The sequence below is a fragment of the Fusarium poae genome, chromosome 3, assembly GCF_019609905.1.
Source record: "Fusarium poae strain DAOMC 252244 chromosome 3, whole genome shotgun sequence".
Lineage (NCBI taxonomy): Eukaryota > Fungi > Ascomycota > Sordariomycetes > Hypocreales > Nectriaceae > Fusarium > Fusarium poae.
Window position 1 is genome coordinate 1247973 of NC_058401.1, and position 21530 is coordinate 1269502.

Below are 21530 nucleotides of genomic sequence, written 5' to 3' on the forward strand. Positions count from 1 at the left end.
ACAAAAATCTCGTCTTGGCAATGATTGGCTTCATGATATCGCCCAAGCCCGACTCGTCTGCCGCCGTTGGAACCAAGTTGCTTCAAAACATCTACTCAGTACCTTGGTACTCTGGCATACATCAAACACTGCAGATGCCAACTAGCTATCACTCCTTTGTGTTACGACGAGGCATCAAATTTAGATTCTCTAACCGTGCCTATGTCGTCTGATCTGCTCCAAGCCCTCATGGCCATCCACTAAGGATGTACCAGTGAAACCAAACGTGGAAAAGCATCTAACCAAGGCGGTCCCAGTTTCCAATTATTCAAATCACATGCAATAGCCTCGAATTCAGGACTAACACAAACTTGTCCACTGTCCATGGTCATGAGAGAACATCCCGGCGGCCATTTTAGTTGAAGAGACTCCAGATACATCTTGACGGAATGCCGGGATTTGATACGTGGATTCGTGCAGAGAAAGTCGCGAAGGTCGGGCCAAGGGATGTAGTCGATGCTCACAGGATGAGGATATGTATTCTGAACCTCGGTTGGGAGAAGCCACGGCGGCACGTCCTTTAATGTCATAGGATCAGGATGTAAGCGCCACTATAAATCGTTAGTTGGTTTCTGACAGACGGGACGAAAACAAACCCTCATAAGTCGATAGGCAAAGAAATAAATCCCAAACAAAGTCTCCACACTCGACATTTCAAAACCCTTGAGAAAGGATGTCAGAAAGCATGTGACAGCGTTGTCGCCGTATGAATGAAGCGTCATATTAGGTAAAGACGGGTTCCTCGGCAGGGATCGTGCATGTAGAGGATCCTGGGGAAACGCAGCATGGGTTTCGTAGAGGATGGCGAAACTGCGGTACTCTAGACAATCGGCTTGCGAGTGATGCTGCACTCCGCATCGACAATCCTCGTGTGACGGTGCAGGGAATAAACTTGACATGACCTCGGCAGGTGGCATTGGCATGTCGTGGTCTGGGCGAGGCGAGGCTCTACCCGGACCGTTGGGTGCAGATCGCGCGGGGAAGTCCGGGGTCTCGTTGATGCGTGTGGTATTAGTGTCCATCTCAAACGATTCACCAGGGGGATGTCCAGGAAAGTTGCTAGTTTGTCGCTGAGGTCTCTGCTGTTGTTGCTGTTGTGAGGCCATCAAGTCGGCACCAATCTGGGGCAGCGTCCGTAGTTGCGCAGACACGGTATCGAGATTCTTTCTAATCTGCGCAATATCGGCTTCCATTCTCTCCATGCGTAACTTGTGCTCTTGTCGATTCTCTCTGTGCTTGACGCGGTCTGCTAGTCGCTTCTGGCTCATTTGAGCCTCTGTGCGAACCCGTCTCTTGGTCGAGCCGCTAGGTGGAGACGCCGACATAGTAGTTCCCTGCTATAGACTCAAAGAGAAGTAAGAGTATCTGTTGATATGAATCCACTGTTCTGAGTGAGAGATGAGAGGAACTGGAACAAGTGTGAAAAAAAGGGGTGCGTCGACGTCGACCAGTTAAATAAATAAAAAAGTCGGGGTCTCGTCAGGAACAGATATGAAAACCCCTCTAAAGGCTACACTTCCGGTCACGGTGCAAAACCTTCCTGTCACGGTGGAAGGCCCCACTAAATGCCTAATACAGTAACTATGGTACAGTTTTTCAACAGCCCGGTCATAACTTATAGCTACCTTTTACAGCAGCCTCATCTCTCTACAGCAGCCTCTTACAGCAGCCTCCTACAGTAGCCTCTTCTTTTTATAGAGGTCTATTATAGCAGCCTCTTCTCTCTACAGCAGCCTCTTACAGCAGCCTCTTCTCTCTACAGCAGCCTCCTACAGCAGCCTCTTCTTTTTATAGAGGCCTCTTATAGTAGCTTCTTCTTCATATAGCAGCTTCTTACAGCACCTAGGAGGCTCTGAGCGAAATTTACACTAGCCTCACAAGATATTCATACCCTATTTCAATTAATCTGATTGGCTAGATACCCTTCCACCGTGACAGGAAGGTTTTACACCGTGACCGGAAGTGTAGCCCCCTCTAAACTTGGCAACACCCAAAAGAGAAGAGTATCTGAATCGAGACTAAGCAAGATTAGGTTTTCTGTATGGGTTGTGTTGGTTTGTAACTGTCAGTCAATTTTTGGCAAGTCGAAAAAAAAAGGGAATGAAAAAGGCGTTGGAATTTCTCTTTGGGTGTGCGAGTTTCTACCGTCAATTGAAACGCGGGGTAAAACACTCGCTCTATACCATTTTTGCTCTAGTTTTGCAAGGATCAGGCTGGTTTCTGTTGGGGAGATGATTATTTGTTGGTTGTCAAGTACAAGGGTTGAGAGTATGATTGGTCAGCGGATCAGGAACTTGATATAGTGAAGGATAGATCAGATGAGATATGTAGTTTTACTTTATGATATCCGGTTTGAGAATATGTATGTTGTGTAGTAGCCGTCTTTGAAATTGTCAGAACTAACCCAACAAAGTAGGGTAAAGAATGATCTGCACCCTGATCTGCAATCGATAAGACCCTTGACCCAGTGGACAAGATAAAAGTCAAGAATTAATTATAATAAAACACAAACGAGACTATATTGACTATTTTCGTCACTATAAAACAGACAGGGTTTTAAAATACCTTGGTTTAGTATAGTTCGTCTGATAGTTGAGACGAAATAGATAAAACGTCAGGTTCGTTTCAGAAGGAAACTCGTTTCAAGTTCTGCAACCACAATCACATTATTTAATTCTAGTCACAGGTCTTGTGGTGTTTCTGTATTTTATTAGAATAAGGTTGCTGCCCTACCTCTCCTGATAAAGCTGTATGAATCAAGTTATTTAATTTTGAGGAAAGTCTCAAATTAAATTAATTTGCCAGTCTAAACCCAGACCGGAATTAAACTCGACATAGCAATAACTCATACGGGACAAGATGTGCAAAATACACATGTAATCCAACTCTCATGTCATATCTTGGGTGTTAATTTCGTATAAATAGCTTCCCTGTAGTACGATTCACAAACACCGGCTTGTAGTACGTAGTACCGTCCTTTGTGTATCTGGCAAAAACCTTTTTGCATTCACAGTCATCTTTTGTCTCGTCGTCGGGTTTCTCCGAGTCTTTGCAGCCTTGGATGGCTAACTCGATGTCCTCAAACCGAAGCGTTTTTGTCTGGACAGGAGCCGGCATTGTGTTATACGAGACTTACGAAATGGTTAGCTATGAAGAGCAAGGGACTGGGATTGACCGACGGTAGCTTTTTCCGTAGCTTGATTGGCAATGAATGTCTTGGATGATGGGGAGTTGATGAAGGTTGTAAGGGGAAGAAGTTACTGCTGTCTTTGTAGCTTAGTAGGCTTCTTTTATAAGTTATGGCCGATGTTATAGAGTTTAAGGAGCCACTGTATCCATTTTGCCTTGTAAAATCTTGCCTTGAGAGAACCTTTGATTTGAAATTTTATAGGGAGTTTAACCTGTGTACATAGATTAATTAACCTTTATTTATAATTTGAATAAACCCAAGACAACTAGGGCAAAGGTTAATAATGTATTAAGAAAAATAAAAAGCAAAAAGTATATAATTGTCAAGACTATCTGAATTATTCTCTTTATTCTTTAGTGGACTTGAAATGATGTTTGATTGTCTATATAATCAAGTCAAGATCAGGTCCCGCATAACCAAGACTTCTTCACCACTCAAACACGCTTCCAGTAACCTTTTCCGAAAACTCCCACAATTTCTCACCCTCACTACTCGAAACAGCGAGTCGACTTGCTTTATCGCTGATCTGACAGTCTGCTAGGTACGCACCATGGTTATCATCCCCCTCTCCAACACCCACAGCCAACTTTGGATCCAACGCTGCGATCAGACCCGTAGAAGCTCCAGCCTCCAATGATTTCAAACTATAAAGTCCAGCCTCACAAAGCTTCATCGCTGCGTCGATGGTATCCTGTGGAAAGTGTCTCGCGAGCTCGGTTCCCCAGATTACACCTGGGTGAGCAGAAACCGACAAGATCCCATACTTGTTGAAGAGTCGCTTGGTTGCGCCAATGCTAAAAAGTACGTTGGCAACTTTGCTGCGGTCGTATCCGTTTAAAGGCAGATAACTTGCATCCTCGGGGTTTTCGTAGCCCCAGAGTTTCATGATTTGATATACTGGCTGTTCTTCCTTGGGAAGGTCTTTGTTCTTTTTGTCAAAGTTCATATCACTCCAGCGCATACTGGATGTCATTGGGGAAGCAGAAGTGATGTTGACGATTCTGACTGATCCTTTTGGTTTGCCCTCTGCTGCCTTGATGAGCTTGGGCATGATGAGGCAGGTGAAAAGCCAGTGTCCGATATGGTTTGTAGCGAGGTGTATCTCGAGTCCGTCTTCAGTTAGGGTGCGTTCCTGGATACCCATCACGGCAGCACTGTTGATGACTAGATCAATAGTCGGGACATCAGACCATGAGAGGACCTTTTCGGCTGCCTTTCGAACAGACGTCTGACTGGAGAGGTCTACCTCTAGAAAGCGGTAGTTGACAGTCGGGAATTCAGCTTTAAGTGCAGCTATGCTGTCTTGTGCTTTGGAAGGGTTACGGGTGGCGACAATGATAAGAGCAGGCTCTTGAGTGGACTGGAAGCTGTTAGATGTGAGCTGCTATATCAAAACTGACTTACAAAGGCATGAGCAGTCGAGAATCCAATTCCAGCACGGTTAACACCGGTGATGAGAATAGTCTTTCCACGAATACTACCCGCAAAAGCTTTGGCGACATCGACTGCCTCGGTCTGAGCTCCAAACTCTGAGTGTGTAGTAGAAGGCATGATGAGAGTATCTCAAGAGGTGGTAGTAGAAGTGTCTTGATAATGATGTGTATTTGGACTAGTTTTCAGTCTTTTAGAGCTGGGAAACCTCTGTATTTATATCTAAACTTGATACTCTTGTTAATAGTCGTGGCTTTACGCTTGTGTATACGACATCCATGGACCAATGGGAGACTTACTACCCTATTCGGAAACTCTTGGATCTTGACTGGTCAAGCCTTGGCCCAATGAGAGACTTGCTACTCAATTGGGAAATGATAGTACACTATAGTTGATTGGTTGCATTGTGACGGATGGTACCATTATGTCAGTAGGCAAGGAACTCTATCGGAATTAACAGAATATCTTGAATATAAAATCATCCTTCAGTCGTAACTCCGTGATTTAACTCCATATCCAAACTCCGCACCTTGTTCCACAGTGTTTGTCCCGATGTATCATGAATGACGGTCATCCAGGGAAACTTGTGCAACAAATCCCGTGCATCATCCCAGGTTACAACACCCAGCTGCCGTGCCTTTTCATGCAATCTCACCACTATCCACTCTATATCCTCATTCCCAGACACAGAAATCCCTCCCAAAACCAACATCCAAAAGACAAATTCATTCTCAAGATCATCCGCCATCTCCAAAGCTTCTTTGATACAAGCTGCTATCAGTCCAGGCTTGGCAAGTCGATTTTGATGATTATTCCAAAACATTGACATCATGAATACCAACAATCCGATGTGATGTGCTGAGTCTGCGTCTCCTATTAACCTGGATCTATTCAGCGTTCTGAACTGTAGCAGTCGATAACAGATAGATATCAAAATCTCTTGAAATTCAATCAGATCGAGGGGCTTCTTGTCGATGTGGTTGTTGAACAGGTCGCAGACACCCATGAGATCAGAAAATGCTTTTTTAAGTACAGGCTCATTCGTCCGGAAGTGGCTGGTTTCTACACTCTGTAATGTGAATCCTCGGGATAACAGAGACTTTTGCATGCCATCTATTTTGTCGCGATAAAACAGTGGATGGTCGCCTTGTTGCAAGGTAAATAAAATATCAGTCCTTCCGCCGGTTAGTGCTTGTACAGCTGATCAACAAAATACTCACCGGCAGATCTTGCCCGCTACAGCACCATCTTCTATCTTGTTCAACCCCCCACGGAGATCAACAATTTTCTTCATACCCTTCACATGAGCCTCAGCTTCGACGTAGTGCCCCGCCACTTGCTCATGATTGATGAGCGTCATGACGATAGAAAGTGTATGGTCTGACAAAGCCTCGCTGCTCGACAGTCGTTTTGCTAGTTGGTCCAGAGTTTGCGATAGACATGAAAGAGAATTTGAGCAACTGTAACCCGCGCCGAGATATGTCTCGTTGGATGATTGTATTAGAGCCAAAGAGCAATCGTATGCTGTGACGGTTAGCACACAACGATAAAAATAAGGATTTAAGTACCGGGTTTGCTGTGAAACATAATTTCAAGCCATCGTAGCTTGTACTGCTCAATATCGAATCCCAGCTGCGTCGGATAAACCAGATTGATGGTAATATTAAAGACTGACGCGTCAGTGACAGCAAACAAGATGAAAGATACAACTCACAATCATGCAAAGCTTTGCTAGCGACTTTGGTCACCGGTACAGGAAACGGAAAGGTAAAGAATTGAGTGCCGATGGGACGTGCTATTCTTTCCAACGCGTGGTACCGAACGACTTGGCCAACTCGCGACGGCCGGCGAAATGTTTTGCCTGCATTTTTACCTTTCATGACATGTTGTCGCATGAGCTTCTTCGAGTTCCTATCGGCGTGTAAGCCATCCACGAAAAAGAATGTCTGCTCCATTGTGAGTTGTAAGAGTTAGCTTGAATGATGTCAGCGTAAGCAACGTTTGTCTCTTGTATTTTGCTTATTAATCTCATGCAATTCACCATATTCCGAAATTGATGTTAATTATAATTTTATTAATCTCATAACTCATGTCATGCTTTTCATACTCTACAACCCAGGTTCGCATTAGAAAGCAACTACTCGTCTCATAGTACATTAATAACTGTTTAAACCTCAACAGCACCACAAGGACCACCGTGGGCGTGGGTGTGAGCGCTAGTGCGCTTAAAGATTTGAGCGTGGTCGGCGTCCCTTCGTCGGGTGAGGTGGTTCACCTGGGGAATACCCTTGAAGCTCTTGGCGTACTTGGCAACAGAGTTGGCAATGGCCTGGGTGTTGACAAGGAAAGCCTCCTTGTTGAGGTTGTCAATGGTATCACCAGCCTTGTGGTAGTTGATGTCGTAAGCAACACCAGCCTCACCGCCAAACTTCTTGGCCTCCTCCTCAGTCTTGAGCTGCTCGGCACCAGTGAAAAGACCACCAGAAGGAATACCGTTCTCGATGAAAGCGGCGTAATCGGAGCGACCGCTAAACTCGGAAGGAACGGAAGCGAGACGCTTGGTCTTGAAGAACTTTTCAAAGTCCTTCTCAATGGCGTCGGAACCAGCGGGACCAGTAAGGTTGAAAGCATCACCATCACCGTCGTAGATACCGTAGACATAGTTGGGGCTGGCAATCATGTCAAAGTTGAGGTAGGCACGGATCTTGGCAATCTCGGTGTCAGAGCTGTTGATGCTCTTCATGTAGGCGTAAGATCCAAGGAGACCAAACTCCTCAGCACTCCAGAAACCGAAGCGGACGGCGTTCTTGACGCGGTACTTGGTGAGAGCCTTGGCAACGTTGAGAATGCCAATAATACCAGAGCCATCGTCGCTGGGAGCTGTTAGTAAAAATCAAATCTCGAAGCGCGTAAACTTACTTGATACCGGGACCAGCAGCGACAGAGTCGGAGTGTCCTCCAACGACGAGAACGTTGTCGTGGTCACCCTCCTTGGTCTCAGCAATGACGTTGAAGGTGACACGGTTCTCAACAGTAGCATCGACCTTGAGGTCGACGTTGACCTCGCCAGCCTCAACCTTGGCAAGGATAGCCTCACCATCCTCGAGGCTGATGCCGACAATGGGAGCGAAATCACCAAAAGGCTCACCGAGGGTACCGCTCAGCTCGCCAGCAACGTTGTTGTAGACGATGACGGCAGCAGCGCCAGCAGCCTTTCCGTTGGTGGACTTGGCAGAGAAAGCACACTCTCCTCGCTTAACAAGGACAACCTTGCCGGTGGACTCGGCGGGGAAATCGCTGGCCGCACATCCAAGGTTGGAAGCAACGACAAGAGGACCAGAAGCCTCACCAGCGGGAGTGTAGGTCATGATGGCGGCGGCAATATCATCACCGTCGGCCTTGAGAGAGGCGGTACCGGCAGAGTACAGCTCAGTAAAGGGCTGCTTCTTGACATTGTAGTAGTTGAGGGACTTGAGGGTGTTGTAGAGGTAGTCGACAGTGGCGTTGTGGCCCTTGCCTCCAAAGACACGGGTGTCGTCGTTGGCCTCTGCAATGTCCTGAAGCTTCTGGGCGCCGGCCATGAGACCCTTGAGGGTGATGTCCTTTTGGAGCTTGAGCTCATTGACGAGGGGCTTCTTGGTGGTAGCGGTGGCAAGGCCAGCCAAGGCAAGGACGGTAGAGTACTTCATGTTGACGAACGAGGGTGAGTAGAGGATGAAGAAGAGGTGAGGAGGGAATGTTGGTAGTGGAAGTGGATTGATATTTATAGGTGTCCATCATGTCTCTGTTGGCAAGTGCATACCGCATACCAAGGCCTGAGTATGTAGGCAGGCAAGAGGCTGTGCTTTTTGGTGATAGGTAAATAAATGCACGGCACTTCTGCATAGCACAATAACGATTGCACCAATCATTACCCAAACTTCGAATACGGCGCTCAACCCAAAAAGGAAGTTCCAGGGATTAATATGGCGATCGAATCTTGGCGTCTGGTCTTGTCCCCCGCAGGAACTGCCTCTTGTAGGAACTAGCGCCGACTCAAATCACACCTCACCAGGGAACTTTTGACTCGCTCTAAACTATGTTGATAACGGGCAGGTCCATAGACTTGGCGGGTCTTTTTGATAGCACGCGATTGATTAGCTTATAAGTGTAATAATAAGCATCATTCAAGCTTATTCGTTCCCGCTGCCTTGCCTTGCCTTGCCACCATGATTAATCAACTCTATCGTTTATCTAGATACTGACTAGCGGGACCCATTCTCACCGGTTCTTTTGTGTAGACTGTCAAAGCTAGTCTTGTATCCCCCAGACCATAGATAAGAACCTTGTCATCAATTGAGTTGTGCCACCTTTTTCTCAAAACGTTGTATCCGTTTACCCAATCTGTCCTTGATTCCGTCTGTGGCTTGCTTGGCTCCACAATCGACCATCTTGTCCTACTACAACAGAAAAACAACAGAACTGGTCGATCGAGCGTTACATTGACTTTTGCCATCTGCAACTACTTCATTTTCAAGAAATGATCTACTAGTTCGCTGCGGCAACATGTACTGTAACCCAGCCTTGTGAGGCAAATCGAACAGAGTGGGAACAAGTCCGGTCAAGATGTGAGATATGTATGGCTAGCATACACACCTGATTCCAAGGAACTGGACGGAATATAGCCGGGACTCGTTCCGTTTATCGTTTCCATGCATGTCGACCTGCCAGACAAACATTAGTTTCCCCGCGTTACATCAAGGAATGTCGATGAGTTGGGTTATCTTGGCAAAAGCCAACGTCTCACCGTGTCTTGGTTTAATTAAACTCTATCCTTGTTATCGATGAGTTGGCACACGTGATTAATTGTCAATTCATCACATTAATCCAGCTTTTATCCAATCACTCAAGATGGCAAAACCTTGTCAGTTCCCAAAGAATTAAATAAATTAGCCCGTCCGCTAGTACAAGAGATGTTACGCTCTAACAGGCCGCTGTGGTAGGAGCACGCCATCATATTCCATACATTCCAAATGGTCTTCATATTGCTGAATCAGCCAAGCAATTCTGCTTCTTGCTATAAAGGCAAGTCTCTCTTCAGACAGCTCAAAACCTGCCGACTCCAAGTCCACTATCATGATTTTATCCTTTTCTCCAGTCACGAGAAGAAAGTTGTCGAGTTTAGTGTCATCGTGATAACCACCCAATTCAGTAAGAGATGTCAAAGCCTGGTACAATAGAGGTTCAAGATCGGTTTTGTTCAATACTGCACCCTCTGGTGTTGCGAGGGGGTGTCCCCCCAGATCCGAAAGAACCAAGGCTCGCCTGTCGTTGTAGTTGACCATGCCGTAAAACTTGGGTATTACAATACCTTGTATAGACCGTAGTTTGTCGTATGCCACGACTTCCTGATTGAATTCGTCCTCCCAATTATCCTTTTCAATTTTCAGGACAATCTTTTCGGGGAGGAACCATTCTGGGAATCTGCCCTGGATCCAGGTACCAATTGCACTTGAGATGAAGGAGAATAACGACTTGATAAATCGATCAAAAGAAGAATGATGGATCCTCAGACGTAGAACATTGGGATGATAGTGATCGAATGTGGTTCCGTTGGCTTGAATGGTTCGAGTACCAAATCTAAAGGACTTTAATCCAATTTAGTAGCGGCACAAGACATCAGGACAGTGCAAACTCACAATATTTGCCGATGAGGGATACGTGGGAGGACATGGCTCCGTTCTTGAAGAGTCTAGCTCATCACTCGAACTTTCCATTGTAATTTTCAGTCTAGAGCAGACAAGGATAAGGGAAGGCGGCAAAGCGCGTAAAGTAGATACCTAATCCAAGATATTTACCGCCCGGCAACCATAACAACCCCGGCCCGTTCTCGTGCTTAGACGGATTAATACTATTCTTGCAACCTGATAGACTGTTGGGCGCTTCCTGTAAGGACAGCTCATGCAGTCTACTTGTTTAGGCCAAATCGTCTACATTTCACTGATTGACCCAAATGTGCAAAACATCAAGTAAATTGCCATAAAATCATTTATCGATTCCAGTAACATCAACAAATCGATTACAATAGCATCAGAAGATGAATTGAAATAGTGTCTGTTTCTTCCATGTTTACACTTGTTTAGTAACAAGATATCAAGTTTTCACCAGTCTTGGCCTTGATTGTTGAGGTAAATGGATTCACCAGAGGAAAACATCTTCAGTGCTTGTGTCGCCTGTGAATGCTAAACTGCAGCCGTCTGATTGGTAGAAACCACCTTCCGTCACTGGATCCTTACCTAATCATACAGCACCCGTCACTTATAAAATGGGCAATTCCTTCTTGAGATTATCACCACCAACAACCTTTTCCAACGCCCCGGTGTGGCAGACATGTTGGCCTCTTATATATTATATTATATGAACCAACAGTCGGAGAGGTCTGGCCTGAATCTTTGTTTCTTTTTCTTCCAGCGGCTAACATTTTGCAGGTACCTTGACCCTGCACCACCCTGAGGTCTTAGAAAAGGTCTTAGCGGCGCACTTTGGTGGTGTCTCTGAGGACACCCCGGCTTCAGCCTTGCCACTCAGGCCGTCGTCGCCTGCCAACGTCTCGACGCCCTCGCCGCCACACTCGGTCGTCACTATAAGGTTTCCAAGCTATCACAAGGTACTAGATCCACACGTTGTCGAAAGTCACATTGTGGCTAACTATCGATAGCCGACATAGGCACCTCAGAACATGTCACTTGGCCCCGATGCTGATCAGCTGCTGTCATCTAGAGGACGGCGTGATTTCAGGTGGACTACTTTGTTCAGAAGTATTAGCGAGCGCCTGCCCCTGCTGGAGAACTTCAGCTTTGACGGAGAGGACTCTACGTATGAGGTATGGAATAAGGCCGCCGACGCCAGCATCTTTACTAGTGGGAGACCTACTTTTAATAGGATAAGCAGTATAATTATAAGGATATATTATATTAAATTTTATTATATTAAAAGCTATAATATTAATTATAAGCTTTTTTTTTAAAAAAAATTTTTTTTTTTTAATTTTATAAGATTTTTAATATAATAAATTTTAATTTAATAAACTTTTTAATAATATTATTTTTATTAAATATTTTATAAATTATTAATAATTTATTTTTTTTATTAAAAATTATTTTATAAATTAAAAAATAATTTTATTTAAAATATTTTATTTTTTAATATATTAAAATTATATTTTTTTAAATTTTATAAAAAGCTTTTAAAGTTTTTTTTTTTTTATATAATAAAAATTTAAATTTTAATTTATTAATTTAATAATTAATTATATAATTAAAAATATTATAATTAAAAAAAATAAAAATAATAATTTAATTATTATTTATATTAATAATATTTTAATTTTAAATATTAATAAAAATATTATATTAAAAATAAATAAAATTATTAAATAATTTTATTAAATTTTTTTTTAAAAATAAAATTAATTATAAAAATTAAATTTTTATAAATAATTTTTTAATTTAATATATAATTAAAATTAATAAAAACTTTAAAATTTATTATTTTATATAATAATTTTATTAATATTAATATTAATAAAAAAAATATTTAATAATTAATTTTTAAAAAAAATAAAAATTTTTATAATAATTATTATAATTTTAATTTTATAAATTATAATATATATTTTTAAATTAAATTTATATTAATATTTAAATTTAAAAATTATATTTTTTTTATAAATTAATTTTATATATATACTTTAAGACTTATACCTTAAAAATTACCTAATAAAAGATAAAAGATTATAGGGATAGAATAGCAACCTGCTATTTGGGGTTTGCGTAAGGTTGGTGTTTTCTTAACTAACTGTATATACAATAGCTTGGATATTGGGGTATTTTCAAGGATGTCGAATCTCTTCACGAAATGGCTGATTATGTCAGGAAGGAGAACAATTGCTCAGAGATCTCGATATGTCCAGGATTGCATGCCAGCAGAGTTGTTGGTATTGACGAGACAGGCTCATGGCGAAGGGCTGAAGGAGGTACTAAAACAGTTGAAGAATCTAGATAGAGGATACTAGAAACGTCAACCTTTAAGCTTTAGGGTACAAAAATAAATGACCTAAGAATCATAGTCTAAGTAGGATAAGCTGCCATGCTATTTCTCCCCATAACGTAATCTTTTGATCTCGTCTGAACAGTTGTGCTACCAAAGCTGTCTCTGACATGTTATCGCAACAATGACCTCCAAAGATGCTGTGGCTGTGTTGTTGTCATTGTCGTTACTCCTACTGCTCCTCATTTCGTGAATAGCAATGAACGGCTCTTGATCATCCATACCTCGGGGTGTCAGAAGAATTGGCCGCTGGAAGCATAAGGGACGAAATTAGTAGGTCGGCTTATGCTCTTTAGACTATGGCTCTTAGGTTATTTTGTTTTGTAGCCTAAGCCCCAGGAAGCCAACTCTTACCCAGTAGCCATGGTCGATGTGAAAAGATCTTGTTGCGATGTGGTAGGGAAGGTCAGATCGGAAACCGGCCGGATAAACGGCAAGCCGAACCATGTCCTGCCTGGATTCAATCGGAAGGCGGCAGCGCCCGCTGATGCCCAAAAGAACTTCTATCATCAATACATTATCAGACTAGTCATTCACACTTTCCTTCGACTTCAACCATCGACACTTCGAAAAAGTCTGCTGACACTCGTTTCTAAGGGCAAGGTTCTGGCGCCGACGCGGCGATCGTGAGCGATCGGACTACATATGTCACCCGCCGGATCAACCCTCGAGGAAGAATCTACAGAAAAGCCACAGAGGAATAAACAGTCTTCCACGGGAAACCTAGCTTAGAAAATCCACTTGGTCTAGACTAGGTGTCCATCCTCTGTTTCAACTCGACTATTGTGTTAATTTTTAATGTATACTTCGGGACTTACGCCTCGAAAAGCACCAAATAATAGTTTCAACTCGACACAATACCAGGAGTCGTGTTCTATATTCTCGCAGCAAACACACATCCTGTCCATCTCACTCCACATTAGACGAGATAACATCAAAAGATGTTCTCACGAGAAATGAATCCTGGTCCTCCCGGTTGATTCAGCAATTCAGAAGTGAGTTGCAGCGACTCTTTGAGCGTCGACTGAAGAGTCGCATTCCCCTCAAGGCGTTCCAAGTTGAGAAGCTTGACACCTTGTTCGGTCAGAAGCGGACCTTTATTAGCATCTAGGTTCAAAAACTGTGTTTATTACTGAGTTGATTTTTAATGTATACTTCGGGACTTACGCCTCGGACATCTTCAAATTATTGTTCGGTCAGAAGGAAGTTTTTCTGCCATATAGCTCCGTGAAGAAGTTTCAAACGATGAAGCTTTCCAAGAGCGTCTCGGCAAGCGTCCAGATCTTTCCAACCGGCAGGTCGTCCTTCCATCTTTTCTAGAAGAAACCCGATGATGCGACCATTCTCCGTTATGTGACCGAGGAATCGCAAAGTGAGTCCGGAGGCTTGAAGCAACCGATACGCCTTTGTTTCCCGTTCGATACGAGGCAGTTCCCACTCGAAGCGGGCCATTTTGGCAATCATGGTGCCTCTTGGAAGGATTGTGGAATGCGAGACAGCCTCGAAATTGGTCGCTGTGAGCGATTTGGTCTTTTCCAGATCAAGGCAGTCAACTCGGGTAGGATGCCAATGACATTTGACGCCAGGCAGTGTTCGGTTCAAGATGGAAATCTTCAAGTCGCCAGTGATTTCGTCTCTTGAGAAGTGGGCAACGGTCCAGTCTTTGCTGTCAGGAAGACGTGGAAAAAACTGGATAGGGGATGCAAGCGCGTCCCTGTCAAAGACTTTGGGCCCGACAACGAGATATTTGACTTTCTTGCCGAGTTGGAGTCGATAGTGGCTATCGGATGAGCCAGTTTCGCTAACTTTCATTGAGAGGACGATGGGCTGCGCCGGGGGCAGAGTTTCTTTGTCGGACATTTTCGGCGTAAATCACTGAAAGTGGTCAGCTAGATCAAGTTTATACTGGAAGAGTCGTTTTACCATGCGTACGCTTTGTTTCTCTCTGGACACAACTGTCATCGAGGGTGGGTGTGTTTTTTGTACAGCAATATCTGAAATGATGAAAGGGTGTCGATCAGTGGTTGGTGATCAAGCGGCGTTTAAACAGATCAGAGAATGCCGTACGTTGTTTGCTTTACCATCTTGCCTTGGCAGCGCTGACAGCTGCGTAACAGGCGCCGTGATTCAGTGTCTACTCCCGGCGCTCCGGTACTGTATACAAACATTATCTTAAACAAGATTTCACACATGTGCATGAGCTTCCCTGTGTTGTATTAAGTAATATCGATGAATTAGGTCATCTTAGCAATAACCAATATCTCACCGTCGCTCAGTTTGGAAGATATGAACGGCGGTGGATGTACACTATGCCCACGACAAGTCCTACAGATTACGCTGATTGACCAAGATGTGTTAAACTTCAAGATTGTAATAGAATCAACAAACACATTTGAATGACGTCTGCTTCATTCGATGTTTCCATTGCATTCTAGTATCTATTAACTAGTTAGACGGCGAATGTCGACGGTCTGCACTGCGACGTTCCTTGACTGTTCGGAGTACCTCCTCCAGCGCTTCTCCATCAGTCTGTCTGGTCAATTCCAACAGCTCCTCTGGCTTGCCCGGCACGCCATCTTGAATATATCCACAATGTTCAAACCATTCCGTGTGCGGTTCGTTGAGGCAAGACCAGCCCTGCGCAAATCCCAGATAACGACCTTCCATTCCATCGCTGCAATCATCCTGCTTGTCCTGTCTAAAGTAGGTCTCCCATACCTCTCCGTCAAAACTGAAGTTCTTCAGCAAACGGAGACGCTCGGCAATACTGCCGAATAAAGTAGCCCACCTGAGAGGATTGACGTACCAACCAGGTACAAGTGCGCCAGGGTCTGGTGTGTGGGATATGGGATGTCGATGCTGACTGACAGCGTAGGTGTTGTCTTTTACTCTCTTCCAGCCTTGAAGGCTAACGTCCCAGAACGAAAACTCGGGTTGTAAAACGAGACAGTGGGTAGCGATTGCGCAACTATGCAAACGGAGGCTCGTAAGAGTTGTCGTTCTCAGTACCCAGTCGAATTGATCCTGATTCAAAATGGTAAGACCTTCTAAGGTCAGAGTCTTTAACGATGGCAATTTGATGCTACTGGCTCTGAAATGTCCAGGGATGCCGCCCCAATTCTTGCCGGCCAGTGTTAGGTCGACAAGATGAATCTTCGATACGCGGTAGAACAGGTCTTCTTCCAGAAAGCCAGGAAACTCTCTCAGTTCCTCTCGGTAGAGTTGCTTCACAGGTTCGGGTCGGCTCCAGGTACCATCACCTTCGGCAACGATCTTGAGGTGTAGGCGTTCAATGCCCTCAAGCAGATACTGCATGATATTTTGTGGCAAGGGCGAGTTTTGCAGGTTTTCGAGCACCAGTTCGCTAGCCATGTTCCAGTTGGTGTGACTGTTTCGTTCATACATGGCTCTAGCGATGGCTTCGAGTGTGTAGAGTCGGGTGCTTGGCGGCTCCTCACGGGGCTCGTTCACATAGTCTGGGTATTCCAGAGCTTCCTCAGTCTCTCCAGCAGGACCTATGCAGGTTGACGTAAATCGGACCTCGATAGCGTCCAGGTTTGGGAGATGTCGTAGTCGATTGACGGCGGATTCAAACTCACGCCACTTGCCATCACGTCTCCATGACAAGGGCCACCTAGAAACTTCGCATGCACCGCGGTCATCCGATCCCCACTCCTCGACCTGGAGTGCTGTTTCGATCGCAATGCGGCGAACAGAGTTTCTGACTGGTCGTGAGTTCAAGAGTTTATGCCAGGATCTGAAGTTATCGTTCATGGTGAAACAGCTATGGCGAAGTACCACAGTACTGAGCAGGTGCTGGGTGGCGACGACGTTCCATCTCTTGCAGACGAGCCGAACTTGTGTACAGTCGTCGTGCCAATCATGGCGGAAGTGATGCTTCCGATTTGGAGTGAGAAGGTGACTGAATATCTCATTCAGCACCTCATCGGGGAGATATGGAGGCATTTTCGCGGTTTGCGAAGATGGTGAAGGGAAGAGGGTGAAGAAGAGAAGATGCACTGAATAAAATGAACAGGCGGATGCTGAGCAGTGGAAGGTAATCTCCCAAAATAAGCGGGGCTCTGTACGGGCGTGATTCATTCACTGCTGGTAGGAGTTTGAAATTTATGAAATAAACATGAGAAACAACTGTTCATCATGAGCAACCACCCACATGTGGTGAGCTGGGTCACCTGAAAGGGTTTTGAAGTGTCAAACTTGGGAATAATGCGACCAAACTGCCCCTGCCACGCAAGTATGAACTAATCATTTCACTCAAACCAATCAAGTCTAAAATTCTCTAAAACAGGATGTCGCGGCTTAGTAGTTAGCTGCTGGAATAAAGGGCCTCGTTCGAAGTTTCTGGTCGTTATTGAATTCCTGAGGAAATCCTTCAGTCAAGTCACTCAGATCGCAGCGCCAGAATCACCCCACGGCCATATTGAAAACGAAAGAAATCTTTTCTAAGATGGCCAATCTAATTCGGCAAATAATAACCTGAGTTACAAGACCTATGGCATGATATTGGTCGTTGAGTGATGGTAGCCCACAGCTAACCTCGAGGCCGTTGGACAGCAACATTGTTATCCCCTGTATAGAACATTACCATTCTGGTTACAAAATAAATTACATGCCGACTAGACCTCCTCAGTCCTGACTCAATACTGTTTCTTCGTGAGGGAACACCGCGACCGACCGACCGACTTCGAGGAAGTTAGCTGGGCAAGCTTCGTCCGGTCCCAGAACCGTCTGCGCGACTCTCGGTGAAGAATCACTCCAGGGAAAAGAAACTTAGACCAACATCCATCATACTCCCTTGGCCTCATTTTCCACTCCGTCGTGCTACGACGGTGCGAACCAAATTGTCCAAAGCTTTGCGATCTGTCGGATCATTCTTATCCAGTTCCTCTGCTGAACATACAGGCATACTCTTCTGTAGTTCGCTCCTCTCGTAATAGTGACGACGTGGAGGCTCAAACCAACGTCCTGAAAATGCCAGATACCGCAACTCCATTTCTCCAGCGAAGGTAACCTCATCGTTATGTCGAAAGTACACTTCCCAGGGCTTCCTGTCAAAGCTGAAGTCTTGCAGCAAGGGAAGGCTTTCCTGAATACTGTTGAATATATTGTCCCATCTCAGATGGTTCATATACCAACCAGGTTGGAGTTGTTGCCCAGGTTCCAATCGTTGGACAGGGTAAACAGCACCGTCTTGTAACCAATCTCTTAGGTTAACATTCCAGTGGGCGAAGTTGGGTTGTTCCACACGACAATGGGTACCAATAGTGCAGTTGTGAAGATGTAGGCTGGTCAGGGATTTCTGATTCAGGACCCAATTGAATTGGTCATCTCGCAGGATATCGAAACCGTCTAGAGTCAGAGTCTTTAACTCAGGGAATAACAGTCCTCTTCCATTAAACTCTCCAGGGATCCCAGCCCAGTGCTTCCCAGCAAGTGTTAATTCAACAAGCTGGTCGGCTACTGATGGCAACAGTGTGTTCTGCAGATAAATGGGAAATTCCCTTAATTCATCCCGGTGAATTAGATCAGGCCTTTCCTCGTCTGGGTATATTTTCCCATAGTTCTCGGAAACAATCTTGATATGCAATCGTTGGATATCCTCAAATAGATATTCGGCGATATCTTCAGGTAATGGCATATTCTGAAAATTGTCCAGGACTAATTCGCGAATAGTTGTTACGCTCTAGCTGAGACCTCGGTCGTACATGGCTTGAATGAGGCTTATGAGCGTATCGAACCGTACCTCCGCTGGTTCTGGATCTGGAAGCTCCATATGAGGAATCCATGGAACTCGGTTGGCATTTCTGCCAGCGCAACATGATGCAAACCGTATCTCCACGGCGTCAAGTCTAGGCATGTCTGATATTCTGCTAATCGCCGCGTTTACAAAATGATATTGCCGAAGTCCAGTGGTGCATGAACCTGTATCATCTTCTAGAGAAGATTCAAAAGCAACGCGGCGAACAGCCTTCTGGATTGACACTGAGTCTAGCAGTCTCTGCCAAGAGTCGAAATGGGACTCTTGCGTATCGACGGTATTATGCAACGTCAGGGTGCGGAATAGTTGCTCGGTCGCTAGATCGTTCCAGAGACGACAGACAAGTCGGACGTCGGCGATATCGTCAAGGGATTCATCCCATGCCATGCGTTGCTTTTGGTACTCAGTCAACAAATGACTGAAGATCCTGCTCAAGATCTCATTCGGAAGATTTGAGAACATTTTGATTGTGATGCGTGGAAAGACGCTTTCCGAAAAGTATGGTGGTTGTTGAATCTGACAAAAAACATTTCACCCGAGTCACTCAGATAATTATTTTTATGGATGACGTAACCTACATAGAATCAGACCTGGCTGGATCCGATTCAAAACGCTGGAAATGGATAATCAAGTCTTTGCTCGCACCTGTCACTGGGTGTTTGGGTTCGCAGGAATCAAAAATCAAATAAGAGGCCACTAATGATGTAAGCCTACCGCCTGCGGTAGCTAGATAAATCGTCTTGTCCTACTCATTTGGCCTACAAATACATTCCCGGCCAGTTAGACAGTCAGTATAACTTGTAATAGTTACAATACTTACCCCCCATTTTCCTCAATCTTCGCATCTCTTCCTTCTTATCCCGTCCTCTGTTCTTCTCGACTCGGTTACTTTTCTTCCACCTCTTTCCAACATTAGTCTCCTGTTCCATACCACCCATGAGAACGTCTCCTTCTGTATCCATCTTGTCCTGTGTGGTAAGTCAAGGTTAATGTGGTGTTGTTGTGAGAAACATGTGTGAAAATTGTTATCTTGTAGAACATCGACCTCGAGTGTGATTTATTGGTTTTAAAGACATTCTGGCTGTGAACATGATTATTTATTGTATATTGAATATTGGACATGACTGTGTTCTGCAATTTAAGCTCGTTGTGCGTTGGGACTCTCTCTTGACAATGAACACACTCCTGCACAAAGTCAGGAGTGTGGCCATGGGCGAACAACACCATGTTCCAGCCCACCCAGGATATTCAGGGACAGTATGGCATGGCAATCACAGGGTAACTTCAAGGATGATTTATTTCAGCGACGACAAACCAGTTGGTGACTTTCGTTGTTCACATGGTCTATCTAACTTTAGCTATGGTCGCTATTATTGTATTCCCATCACCATCACCTTTACCACCATCACCAAAACCCACTTTCCCACCAGGAATCATCATCGATGGTGTTACTACTGCCAACACTGTCCTTGAGATCCTCACACGTTCGCTTGGGATGTTGAGTCTCAGTGCGCTCATCAGGCTCGACCGTGTCATGTGGTCGTTTGGCCACAAGGGATGAATCCCGAGACGCTGGTTGATTGACGACAGGCTCGTCGGGCTTCGGTACAGTGTATTCGAGCATGGCTGTCGCCTCCTCCATCACTTCCCTAAAGCTCTGCAGCCACCATTCATCCACCGGTTCGCGTTTAGCTACTTCAGAGTACAGGTGTGTATCTGGCAGCCCCTGGCCCAAGTTCGCAGCCACATTACAGAAGAACAACATGTATGTCTGTTTTCCATCTTCAACTGACCAGTCATCGGACATGATCTCTCTCGTTTTGTAGCTGGGAAGATGGTTGGATCCGGTGGGATTGTACGTCCGGACCATGTCTGTAGGGACGTCGCTTCTTAAACGGACAACAGCCATCAGATAGTAGGCGTTTTCGCCATCGACTTGAAACTGGAGGTTAGGCGTGCCCAAACGCTTTTTCCAGATGGGCAACGTGAGGTACTTGAGGTCGTGGATATTAGGAAGCCCATCGTTACCAGACGCATGGTAGAGGACACGGACGATCCAAGGCTCATTGGGTCGTAGCATCATTTCTTCACCGCGTCGAACGAGTCTGCCAAAGGAGTTGTCGACGACCTCCTGAAGATAAGTGTCGGGATACTTGCAAAGGTCAAGCTCGACGATGCTCATCCGCGCAATTTCGTCTGGCGAGAGCTCGATCAATGCACCAGTTATTGCGCTTTGAGGAGGATGGGTGAGGCGGAAAACATCTTGTGACCAAAAGGTCTCGTTCATTAACGTCGAATCGCAGATACTTCGGAATGACCATGTTGAATTGACTCCAAGACGACTGAGAGCTTCGGTGATACGGCGTCTGTCCGCGTTTGTTCTCTCCATCTCATTTGGCTGATTGCCAAAAAGATGCCAAGCGTGGTGCACGATAGGGTTCTGGTTCTCGGCCCCGCGTAACCATTTGGCCATGGCCTCTTCCATGTCACCGGGTTCCAGAAGGTTGCAGCTGTAAATCCGGCGGAGAACCACGATGAGGCAGTCAAGTCCGGAATGATTTCGGTTTTCTTGGTGTAGGGGTGGGAAGCTGTCAAGGCGGCAACCGACCTTGGTCTTCTGCTTGACTATATCGTAACGGTCTCGAATATCGCTGGAATCCTCCATTTTGATATCTGCTTTGAATTAGTTATAAATCTTCAGCGTCGAATTTTACTCACATATAGGTAGATGTAGAAGGGTTGAGTGAAAGGTTTGGGTTATTCAGTTGGATGCATTTATATAGCAGCAGAGAGGCCCGAGCTTCTCTGTTGTGATTCACTGCAAAACATTTTATTACACCTTGTAGGCAGCGATTAATCACCGATTTCTGATAATGCACAGCTCGGCGACGAACGACTGACACCACAGAGAATGTCAGTTGCCGGTATATTGTCTGTTCTGAGAAACAATCTACAACCAACTACAGTGGGCGGACGAAATTGGAAGATACCTGGCATGGATTT

The 21530-nt window shown here is 44.9% G+C and overlaps 13 protein-coding genes across 13 annotated transcripts; 2 read left to right on the forward strand and 11 right to left on the reverse strand.

Moving 5' to 3' along the window:
• Nucleotides 1-239: 239 nt before the first annotated feature.
• FPOAC1_007810 (uncharacterized protein) lies at nt 240-1364 on the reverse strand (the record flags this gene model as incomplete). Its single annotated transcript, XM_044852260.1, has 2 exons — nt 240-590; nt 636-1364. The coding sequence occupies 2 exons, from the start codon at nt 1362-1364 to the stop codon at nt 240-242; spliced, it is 1080 nt and encodes a 359-aa protein (XP_044704930.1).
• A 1568-nt stretch (nt 1365-2932) lies between these two features.
• On the reverse strand, nt 2933-3156 carry FPOAC1_007811 (uncharacterized protein; the record flags this gene model as incomplete). Its single annotated transcript, XM_044852261.1, has 2 exons — nt 2933-2938; nt 2986-3156. The coding sequence occupies 2 exons, from the start codon at nt 3154-3156 to the stop codon at nt 2933-2935; spliced, it is 177 nt and encodes a 58-aa protein (XP_044704931.1).
• A 500-nt stretch (nt 3157-3656) lies between these two features.
• On the reverse strand, nt 3657-4780 carry FPOAC1_007812 (uncharacterized protein; the record flags this gene model as incomplete). The annotated part of the gene is made up of 2 exons (XM_044852262.1): nt 3657-4589; nt 4634-4780. The coding sequence occupies 2 exons, from the start codon at nt 4778-4780 to the stop codon at nt 3657-3659; spliced, it is 1080 nt and encodes a 359-aa protein (XP_044704932.1).
• A 358-nt stretch (nt 4781-5138) lies between these two features.
• FPOAC1_007813 (uncharacterized protein) lies at nt 5139-6615 on the reverse strand (the record flags this gene model as incomplete). Its single annotated transcript, XM_044852263.1, has 4 exons — nt 5139-5835; nt 5881-6184; nt 6229-6330; nt 6375-6615. The coding sequence occupies 4 exons, from the start codon at nt 6613-6615 to the stop codon at nt 5139-5141; spliced, it is 1344 nt and encodes a 447-aa protein (XP_044704933.1).
• Nucleotides 6616-6827: 212 nt separating this feature from the next.
• Nucleotides 6828-8349, reverse strand: FPOAC1_007814 (uncharacterized protein; the record flags this gene model as incomplete). Its single annotated transcript, XM_044852264.1, has 2 exons — nt 6828-7533; nt 7580-8349. The coding sequence occupies 2 exons, from the start codon at nt 8347-8349 to the stop codon at nt 6828-6830; spliced, it is 1476 nt and encodes a 491-aa protein (XP_044704934.1).
• Nucleotides 8350-9615: 1266 nt separating this feature from the next.
• On the reverse strand, nt 9616-10416 carry FPOAC1_007815 (uncharacterized protein; the record flags this gene model as incomplete). The annotated part of the gene is made up of 2 exons (XM_044852265.1): nt 9616-10287; nt 10339-10416. 2 exons carry the CDS (start codon nt 10414-10416, stop codon nt 9616-9618), a joined length of 750 nt encoding a protein of 249 aa, XP_044704935.1.
• Nucleotides 10417-10964: 548 nt separating this feature from the next.
• FPOAC1_007816 (uncharacterized protein) lies at nt 10965-11366 on the forward strand (the record flags this gene model as incomplete). Its single annotated transcript, XM_044852266.1, has 4 exons — nt 10965-11020; nt 11069-11076; nt 11128-11306; nt 11358-11366. 4 exons carry the CDS (start codon nt 10965-10967, stop codon nt 11364-11366), a joined length of 252 nt encoding a protein of 83 aa, XP_044704936.1.
• A 1145-nt stretch (nt 11367-12511) lies between these two features.
• On the forward strand, nt 12512-12703 carry FPOAC1_007817 (uncharacterized protein; the record flags this gene model as incomplete). The annotated part of the gene is made up of 1 exon (XM_044852267.1): nt 12512-12703. A coding segment is annotated over one exon (192 nt), but the record flags the coding sequence as incomplete, so codon positions are not given.
• A 1230-nt stretch (nt 12704-13933) lies between these two features.
• FPOAC1_007818 (uncharacterized protein) lies at nt 13934-14608 on the reverse strand (the record flags this gene model as incomplete). The annotated part of the gene is made up of 1 exon (XM_044852268.1): nt 13934-14608. The coding sequence occupies one exon, from the start codon at nt 14606-14608 to the stop codon at nt 13934-13936; it is 675 nt and encodes a 224-aa protein (XP_044704938.1).
• A 585-nt stretch (nt 14609-15193) lies between these two features.
• Nucleotides 15194-16714, reverse strand: FPOAC1_007819 (uncharacterized protein; the record flags this gene model as incomplete). Its single annotated transcript, XM_044852269.1, has 1 exon — nt 15194-16714. One exon carries the CDS (start codon nt 16712-16714, stop codon nt 15194-15196), a length of 1521 nt encoding a protein of 506 aa, XP_044704939.1.
• Nucleotides 16715-17570: 856 nt separating this feature from the next.
• On the reverse strand, nt 17571-18407 carry FPOAC1_007820 (uncharacterized protein; the record flags this gene model as incomplete). The annotated part of the gene is made up of 1 exon (XM_044852270.1): nt 17571-18407. One exon carries the CDS (start codon nt 18405-18407, stop codon nt 17571-17573), a length of 837 nt encoding a protein of 278 aa, XP_044704940.1.
• Nucleotides 18408-18452: 45 nt separating this feature from the next.
• On the reverse strand, nt 18453-18989 carry FPOAC1_007821 (uncharacterized protein; the record flags this gene model as incomplete). Its single annotated transcript, XM_044852271.1, has 1 exon — nt 18453-18989. The coding sequence occupies one exon, from the start codon at nt 18987-18989 to the stop codon at nt 18453-18455; it is 537 nt and encodes a 178-aa protein (XP_044704941.1).
• Nucleotides 18990-19101: 112 nt separating this feature from the next.
• FPOAC1_007822 (uncharacterized protein) lies at nt 19102-21192 on the reverse strand (the record flags this gene model as incomplete). The annotated part of the gene is made up of 4 exons (XM_044852272.1): nt 19102-19172; nt 19348-19495; nt 19843-19871; nt 19947-21192. The coding sequence occupies 4 exons, from the start codon at nt 21190-21192 to the stop codon at nt 19102-19104; spliced, it is 1494 nt and encodes a 497-aa protein (XP_044704942.1).
• Nucleotides 21193-21530: the final 338 nt, after the last annotated feature.